At 49.0% G+C, this 9781-nt stretch overlaps 1 protein-coding gene across 1 annotated transcript; it reads left to right on the top strand.

Moving 5' to 3' along the window:
- The first annotated feature begins 7140 nt into the window (after window positions 1-7140).
- BHLHE23 (basic helix-loop-helix family member e23) lies at window positions 7141-8885 on the top strand. The gene has a single exon (XM_072996754.2). It carries the CDS (start codon window positions 7190-7192, stop codon window positions 7982-7984), a length of 795 nt encoding a protein of 264 aa, XP_072852855.2. The 5' UTR covers window positions 7141-7189; the 3' UTR covers window positions 7985-8885.
- The last annotated feature ends 896 nt before the right edge of the window (window positions 8886-9781 follow it).

Genomic DNA, 9781 nt, shown 5'->3' on the forward strand with positions numbered 1-9781 from the left:
CAGCTGGGCAGGGTCCCTATTGAGGCATGGTACTGTATGAAGGATCAGTGCCTACCACCTATGGCAGAGGGGCTACTAAGACCCCCTAGCCTCCCTGCATTGCAAGTGAAAAGAGAAGAATGGAAGACAAGAGCCACCATCACTCCGCCAGGAAAGGAAACTTATGTACTGAGTGTTATAAAGATCGCTTCTTGGCCTTTTGGCTAGGATCACATGTACAGTGGTATAAACGCCTTCTCTGGCCAAGTCAGCATGTTATCACCTTGATTAGATGCTCTTAATATCAATAAAGGGACGCGGTGGTGCTGCAGGTTAAACCGCAGAAGCCTTTGTGCTGCAAGGTCGGAAGACCAGCAGTCGTAAGATCGAATCCATGCAACGGAGTGAGCTCCCATTGCTTGTCCCAGATCCTGCCAACCTAGCCATTCAAAAGCATGTAAAAATGCAAGTAGATAAATAGGTACCACCTCGGTGGGAAGGTCACGGCATTCCATGTCTAGTCGCACTGGCCACGTGACCACGGAAACTGTCTACGGACAAACGCTTGCTCTGTGGTTTGGAGACGGGGATGAGCACTGCGCCCTAGAGTCAGACACGACTGGACTAAATACCTAATTGATCTTAGGTAAAGATCAATTAGGTCTTGATTAAGATCAATAAGTTTGCAACTTCAGGATGCATGGTCACTTCTATGCTGACACTCCCACTAAGCTGGTGCCATGACATCTACGAAATCACGTGTGAGTGTTCTTGAGCAACTTTCCCATGCAATACAGCCCCTGCCTGACGCCAGGTATAGACACCGACTGCACAGCATTTTCCAACACACCTGGAATGACAGGCTAGTTTAGGCAGCTCAGGACGGGCCCTCCAATGTAAGGGGATGCCTGGAGAGTTCAGAAAGAGCAGCTCAGAAGCTGTCAATATGGGCTCCCAGCCTCTGCTGCTCCAGGCAGATGTCTCACATTGCTTAAAAGTCAAGCCAGCCCTCCCATCAGGATTTCCTTCCTTCTACAGACTTTCTAGGAGTCTTCTATAATCTGGTATCCTCTAGAAGTGCACGCCTGCCCATCTGCACACTCCAGCCCAAAGCCTGGGAAAGTTACTTTCTCAACAACTACGTACTTGCATCCTTCAGCCAGGAGACAATAAAAAAGTACCTCAACTCATAAAACTGCCTCTTCCAGCAGTCTAATAAAAAATAACAATGTACCGTGGAGTCAGCTTTGATTTATTGTGTCCCTTTTCAGGGTTTTCCAGGTAGAAGAATAAGTAGTTTCCCCTTCCCTTCTTTTGAAGGAGGGTCATCCTGAGATCATGCAGCTTGCCCAAGGCTACATAGGCTGTCTCTCCTTGCAGGAGGCACAGTGGGGAATCGAACTCCCAACCTTTGGCTTGGCCATCAGATACCTGAATCGCTGAGCTATCCAGTCAATCTTTCCCAGAATAAGTTCCCCAACTTCTGGAACAGATGCAGAGCAAATAGCAAGGAAGTATGTTCTTTCAATGTGCATGCAGGCTCATCCCTTGGGGCCCTTTATGAAATAATGGGATTGTGATGTCCAAATAAAACATGCAGAAAATTCGCAACACTCTTTTATGCCCTGCAAAGATCGCTGCCATCCGTGTATGCTTGCATACACACGTCGATTTTTGTCTAAGTACTGCTGCTGCTCAAGGTGCAGAGAAGACCAAAGGGACACCGCACAGTCATTTTGTGTTAGCGTGGATGGAACAGGAGGTGATGGCAAAGGGTCTCTCTCTCTCTCTCTCTCTCTCTCTCTCACACACACACACACACACACACACACACACACACACATGCACACACAACACGTACAGAGTTCTGCATCACAAAGACGTTGCAAAAGTTACCAAGCCACACGTAGTGGGCGAAAGGAAGCTAGTCTCCCCTCTGAAGTGTCTGCCTAATTCATCCACGGATTCCCCCTACACAAACTGGGCAAACAGAAGGGGCCTGGGATGTGTGCGTGTGTGTCAAAGGTTCATGGAGGGCCAAAGCAAATCTGGAAATGAAAGGAAAAAAACAAGAAAAACAGCACTCCTCAGTCAACAGTAATCTTTTGGTTTTTCGGTTGGGAGGGTTGTGGGCTTGGTGAGCCTGCATCATCTCCCCGTATAAAAATCATCACCCGCAGAGGTCTCTATTTGCTGCCCTAGAGCAGTGGTCCCCAACCTTGGGCCTCCAGCTGTTCTTGGACTACAACTCCCAGAAGCCTATACCACCACCTCTTCTGGACAGGATTTTTGGGAGTTGAAGTCCAAGAACATCTGGAGGACCAAGGTTGAGGACCACTGCCCTAGAGGGTATCCAGGATGTTTGTATGGGGTGTGAGGCCACAAAAATGAACTTGAGGCCACATGCAGTCCTCAGATTATGCTCAACCCACCATTAGAACTTGGGGCAGTTCCTTTAAAAAGTCATTACCTACCATTATAGCTCTGAAATCATCAACAGTAGTGACTATTCTATTTCCATTTTTTTCTAGTCAGAAAGGTGGGTTAAAGATTTTGTAGCAATAAAAGCAGTTGCTGAGGGACTCCTGCAAGACACTGTTAGTCCACTCCTGTCCTGGCTGCAACCCTTCCTGGTCATCTACTTGGCCACTTATGGAGGCAGAATGCTGACCTAGAGAGGTCTTCGTTCAGATCCACTGTGGCTCTTCCTCCCTTTTGATGGCAATCTCGGATTCTCTGTTACTGCCACAAACATCACACTTTTCCAAATAAGACAGACCTGTCAAATGCATTGAGGCCACCAGGAGCCAACCAAGTCTGCGCATGGGTCTGTTTCAATTTAGATCTTAAAGAAAGCCAACTCTCCAGAAAAGGCATGCATAAAATGGGAAGAGACAAGCCGCCCCCCCTTTCTCTCAAATTGTCAACCATCATCAGTCAGCTTCTGCTTACATCAAGATGATCCTCCTGGTTTCTCACAGTTGCTCACTCCCAGAATTCCACTGCCCATCCCACAAAAAGTAAGATTATTGGAAAAAAACTTTTCAACTCAGTTCACCACTTTTTAGTGACAATTGCCCCATTTAAGCAATGTTCAGTATCTCTAGATCTAAGCACACCACCCATTTATGGTCACTTGTTTGCAGGCATACTGACTCTTAAGCCCTACTAAGTCAATATCGAATTATGTATACCCACCATAGGTAGCGCATTGCCACTCTGGCTCCAGTTTCATGTCTCTCTTACGAGTAGATGCGTAAAGTCTAAGGTGACAGTGTCCGTGGTCCGTAGGCTTCTACACATATCTGGGATGGTAATACTGTACATCAGCATCTGGATTCATGTGGATTCTGCTCTCTTGATTAGCAGATCTTCTCCCACTGCAGACTTGTTGCCTCCTACATGCAGTAGGGCAACAAAACCATTCCCCTCTGACACAGGCAAGCATTCACAATCTACAAAACAGGACTTTAATCTAGCTTGATTTAGCCATACCCAACAATTACATAGTTTACATTTTCACTTCTCAGCTACCCAATTCAAGCCAAGAAAAGCATTTTCAGGTGCAAAATCCTCCCTTTCGTTTCTTCCATCTTGGCCTAAGAGCTCACCTGGCATTATTCTTTGAAGCTGTCCACAGCTTTAAAAGCAAAACACTGCCCAGAGTGAGTGGGTTTCACACACACACACCCAGCTCTCAGGAAATCAACAAGTATGGCTTTTCCTTGGTTATTCATCCAACAGAATAAATGCAGGCATTCAACCCCAATCTGCTAAACTGATGCAACAGATCCAGAATTGATAATTAAGCACAGTTGTTGTTGTTTAGTTGATAAGTCATATCTGACTCTTTGTGACCCCATGGACCAGAGCACGCCAGGCCCTCCTATCTTCCACTGCCTCCCGGAGTTGGGTCAAATTCATGTTGGTCGCTTTGGTGACCCTCTCCAGCCATCTCCTCCTCTGTCGTCCCCTTCTCCTCTTGCCTTTACACTTTCCCAACATTAGGGTCTTTTCCAGGGAGTCTTCTCTTCTCATGAGATGGCCAAAGGACTGGAGCCTCAGCTTCAGGATCTGTCCTTCCAGTGAGCACTCAGGGTTGATTTCCTTTAGAATGGATAGGTTTGTTCTCCTTGCAGTCCAGGGGACTCCCAAGGATCTCCTCCAGCACCGCAACTCAAAAGCATCAATTCTTCCACGGTCAGCCCTCTTTATTGTCCAGCTGTCACTTCCATACACCACTACAGGAAAAAACATAGGGTTAGGGTTAGGGTTGCGGACTATGTGGACTTTTGTTGGCAAGTTTTTTAAAATGCTGTCAAGGTTTGTCATCGCTTTCCTCCCAAGAAGCAGACGTCTTTTAATTCCATGGCTGCTGTCACCATCTGCAGTGATCAAGGAGCCCAAGAAAGTAAAATCTGTCACTGCCTCCATATCTTTGCCTTCTATTTGCCAGGAGGTGATGAGACAAGTGGCCACGATCTTAGTTTTGGATATGTCATGTTTTAGGTACCTAAAATTGTAATTTAAAAATATGTTCAGCCACTAGAGGGCATGAGAGGGCTTTTCCAGGATTAAGGACCTTTTTAAAATACTGTAAAAATGTATTTTTGGGATACAAACAAGCAGGTTACATCCCTCAAACACACCCTACTTCAGGTTTCAGAGATAGGTAGAGCCCCCCAGACCTCTAGTCATCACTCATATGTGGACTTATGATACAGAGAAGAAGATATTTGTTGATTTTCTTGTGTTTCTCCAAATCTCACTTAAATTTCTTTCCTGTCCTTGTTCCACATTACACTGCAAACTCTGCTTGTCCCTCCTTCACTGAAACACATACATTTTCCACTGATCTGCACATTCATCATGCATTTTTGCTAATTCACACACCTTCTCAGTTGACTAAAGCATGCTTGTGCATATTTGTGTCCATTATATATTTCAGCCATTTATATTTGAAAATGTCTGTGTAATTCCAAACTCATTTGGCTTCTCCAAAAAGCCCTGTAAACCTCACAGAAGTGCAGCCTTGCAGCAACACAAACCTTGAGAGATAGAAATTATTTTTGTTCGGCCTGTTTCATCTTGAATAGAGGGGAAATAAAAGAAAGCATTCCACATGTGCGAAGACAATCAACCAGACAAGCCCAAAGTGTGATGAAAATTATTAAATTAATGGTGAGCATGAAAACCTGGCATACCTCATTGACAGTCGGAAGTATGATACCCCACTCTACCCACTGAGTTCAAATGCTCCACACACACTGTGATCAGCTGACCTAGGCCAATGAGCACAAGTCACTCAAAGACATAATGTAGAAATGTCATGATAAGCAGTGATGTAGCGGAACCAGGGTTTGGAGGATCAAAGCCACATGATTTTTTTGAACAGCAGGGACATCATTCACCACCTGCTTCAGATTTCAAAGTTCCTCTGAGTTTAGCAGCTGGGAAAGAAAGTGATTTTTCTAATAACTGTACATTACTCCAAGCTATCCTCTACTCCAATGCAGTTTTTTGAGGATTCTTTGGTCAAGAATGGGCAATGGAGAGCCACTGGTTTTACAAAAGACCTGCCGCAATGGCTTCATCAAACTGCCTGAATATTTGGACTGTCCTTGGGAGAGCTTCGTTGGGATGGAGATTATCTATGGTGAGTCATTTCTGCCTCAGAGAGGATCAAGTTGGAGAAAACCGTTTTACAGATCCCCACATCGCATGCTGCAAAAAGGAGACCTTCTAAGTTGTGGTTAATTTTATTGAATTTCACCATTTATGTGAAACATTTTTGTCATGGAGTGTGTTGTGCGTGGATCATTTTTGTACTGTGCACTGTTCTGGATGTCCTTGGAGAGAAGAACGGTACATACATGAAAATAATAAATACACAAATAAAGGCCCACAGGGCACCGCTTTCCATAATAGGCATTCAAATCTCTGTTAGGCTGAGTTTTGCTCTCCCCAAGAAGGCTTGCTGGTCAGAACTGGGCAATGTCCATAAAAAGTTGGGGTTTGTTGGCTTTCCGAGCCACGCACTTGGTCTTCCGAGTCACACCTTCGAGAATACACGCGCTCGTTACTTAGGGAAAAGGGAAGCTCACGAGTCGGAGCAGGAGAAATCAGAGCTCAGGAACGTTGCGCATTTTTCGGGACTATCACTGCGTGCCGCCTAAGGAACTCTGCCAGGAGTGCTCCTAAAACGGCTTCCAAGCACTGGGAGCGACCGTAGCGGCGCCTCGGCACCTGCAATGAAGGCGCAGAATATTTTCTAGGAAGAAATCCTCCTTCTGGAGAAGCCAAGCGAAGGACCGCTGGAGCGCCTGGTTTCCGCGTAAAGCAGCAAAGGCTGCTCCGCGCTCAAGCCGCTAAATGGCCATCCCTGATCACTTCTGCCTCCTTTTTTAAAAAATGCCGTTAATTAAAGAGGTCTCTCTGATTGGGTGGCCGCCGAGTCCCAGCGGGCCTCTCGCCGCAATATAATGGGAGACTTGGGCACCGCTTCATATCCCGCCCCCGGTCAGGGCACCGCGCGGTGCCAGCTGGCTGCGGAGCGAGCGCCCTTCCGCAGGACGGCCAGCCTTTCCCTCCTTAGCAGGGGGAACAGAGCCTAAGAAGCCCTCGCAGCCACTACCGTCACAATCATCCGCCCTTCTCCGATCCAAGCTGGGCGGAGGAGGAGCAGGGAGGCGAAGCAGAGCGCCACCCCTACGGCCGGCCCTTCCTCTCCAAACTCTCCCGGTGGCATCCAAGAAGGGCGCAGGTTAAGGGCTCCACGGGGCTCAGGAAGAGACGCTGGCTCCGACGGCGACGGGACGGTGGGGCCCTTGATTTCGGAACCAGGAGAAGGGAGTCCCCGAGCCTCGCCAGGTTACTCTGCGCCACCCTCAACTTCGGGAAGAAAGTCCGAGCGCTCCGACCCCGAGAAGGGGGTCCCCCTCCGGATCGCAGGCGGCTTCTCCGGACCCTCCCGAGCCGAGGTGAGGGTGGCCCCCTTAACGCCGCCGGGCGTCTCCTTTCGACCCACCACCCGGGCGCAAGGGCGCACGGCTCCAGAGCCCGGAGAGGGGGTTCGTCCCCTTTCTCGAAGGGGCGGCCGCGGCTTCCCTTCTCGGGCTGCCGGCTCCGGTGCTCCCGGAGAGAGCCTCTTCTTTCCTACCCCCCCCCACGGGACCGCTGACCCACAGGCGGCTGCGCCCCCCCTCCCCCGATGAGCCTGGCTCAGGGCGCGCCGCTTTTCTCCGGCTCGACGCCGGAGTTGCCGGAGCAAGCCATGGCCGAGCTGAAGGCGCTGGGCGGCGAGTCCTACCTGGCGCTGGCGCAAAGCTACGAGCCGGCTGCTTTTGCTTACAACGCCGGGCGAGGCGGCGGCGGCCCGACGGGCGAGGCGGCGGCGGGGGCGCACGGCGTCTACCCGGGGCGAGGCGTTGTCGGGCTGGACTTCCACGGCGCGGCGCTGGCCAAGTCGGCGGAGAGCAGCGGCGAGCAGAGCGGCGACGAGGAGGACGCCTTCGAGGGCGGCAAGGCGGCGGGCAGCCCGCCGGCCTTCGAGGGCAGCGGCGGCAAAGTCAAGGGGCGGCCGGGCTTGGGCGGCGGAGGGGCCGGCAAGAAGCCCAAAGAGCAGCGCTCGCTGCGCCTGAGCATCAACGCCCGCGAGCGGCGCCGCATGCACGACCTCAACGACGCCCTGGACGGCCTGCGCTCGGTCATCCCTTACGCGCACAGCCCGTCGGTGCGCAAGCTTTCCAAAATCGCCACCCTCCTCCTGGCCAAGAACTACATCCTCATGCAGGCGCAGGCGCTGGAGGAGATGCGGCGCTTGGTGGCCTACCTCAACCAAGGCCAGGGCCTCGGGGCCCCCATCCCGGCCAGCCTGGCCCCCTTCGGACAAGCCGCCGTCTACCCTTTCACAGCAGGCGCCCCTTTGCCCGGCTGCCCGGAGAAATGTACTGCCTACCCCGGGGCCGCTCCGGGCCTTTGCAAACATTGCAGCGACAAGCCTTGAACCGGGGACGGTCGGGAGCCCTCCCCACGCAAACAGCCCCAGAACACAAAAAAAACGGCTGGTCCCCTTCTCCTCTCATCATCCCCACCACCACCACCACCTTAAGTTGCATTAAATTAAGTTGCGCTCTCCTCTTCGCTTTCAACTCTTCAGCCACCTTCCTGTGGAAACTAATCCGGATTCTTTTCTCTAAACTCCTTTTGCACTCTCCACTTCTCTGTTTTTTTCCTCTCACCACCACCCGGTCTAGTTTTTTTTTTCCCCTACCCCACCCCCGGAAAAATTGTATTTTTAAAAACAAAGCACACATTATATTATTCTCTTTTTTCCAGCAATGCCACGGATTATTTTTGAGTGTAAAAGCAGGTGATCTGTTTTGTTTTGTTTTGTTTTGTTGTTGTTTTTGGAGGCAGTTTTTGGAAACCGATTTCTATGCCTCTAAACCGAGGTTCCGTGAAAAGGGGTCGTCGTGGTGAGATTCTCTTTGGGGGCGAACTGACTCATGTTCCAAACTATGCAATGTTTACAGAATGCCAAGTTATTAAAATGCAAGCTCTCCAGGCAAGGTCGCCAACTATAATTGGCAGTTTCAATATGATCAGAAATGCAGATGTTGTCTTATTTGTTTCATTTAATTTGGGGTCTTCTTTGCGAAGAAAATGATGCCCCTTAAATGGCGCGACCAGGTTATTTATACTTGCATATTTCTAAGCTTTGAACTCGTTTTTGGACTTGACCGCAGTTTGTTGATTGTACCTTATCGGCTGGATTTTCCCCCTACCCCCCTTCCCGTTTCTTGGTTTGAGTTGAATCGCTTTCCAAAATCAACCATGCATATTGACAAATAAGGAAATTAAGTGAGCTTATTTATATGTATTTATAATAAATAAAAAGGACATCAGTCGGCTTGGGTTCTGTCCGAAATCTCTCACAAGTCCCGTTTACTGAGTAAACCGCTTAGGTTAATTGTAAAGAAAGGTGGGGGTGGTCCATCTAAATGAAAGGTCTTTTAAGTTCCAGGATTTCACTGAAAATAGTGAAATTATTCTGGGGCACACATGCACAGGTAAATCTCACTGAACTGCTAGGGGTTCTTGTTTGCTACTCACCCTGCGTAGAACTGGCTGTGGAAGAGTTCCAATTTTGCCTGGATTTCACCCATGGTGTGGTTGTAATCATCTATTGATTGATTTGATTTATCTACTGCTCCTTTAACTTAAAAACCCCACAGACCTCACATAATGAAATGTGCTAATTAACAGCCAGTAAAAAAGTGGTGCTTGTTTTCAGCAGCATAGGAGAGCTTTAGAATACACGGAAGGTTGCTTTCCTAGCACTCTACCTCTTAGGCAAGACAGCCATGTGTGCTTGATTCAAGCATTAAGTCACAGCAGGACTTGCCTTTGTATTAATGGGATTAGCCTTTGTTGGGAATGTAATCCGGAACTCAACAGTTTATTCCTCAGTAGGCATGATTAATGTTGGCGAGAAAAATCCAGCCGTGTACTTGTCTACCCAACAGAATTCAGCATTAATTCTATGGGGCTTTCTCCCATATTAGGCAGGTATAGATAGGAAGCCATCCTTCACATGGCCATGGAATCCACTACTCTCGGCACCTCTTGGGTGGTCTGGACACCTTGGCTATCAAAAAAAGTTGATCTGGGCCCATGTCATGTTTTGAGACCTGTTTGGTTGGTGGGTTGTAGTTTAAACCCGTTGTAGTTTAGAACAAAGTAGTTGGGATCGCTGACGAAGTTTTGGTGAACTTGGTGGATTTATTCTTTTGGACCAAAG

The sequence above is a fragment of the Pogona vitticeps genome, chromosome 4 (assembly GCF_051106095.1).
Source record: "Pogona vitticeps strain Pit_001003342236 chromosome 4, PviZW2.1, whole genome shotgun sequence".
Classification (NCBI taxonomy): domain Eukaryota; kingdom Metazoa; phylum Chordata; class Lepidosauria; order Squamata; family Agamidae; genus Pogona; species Pogona vitticeps.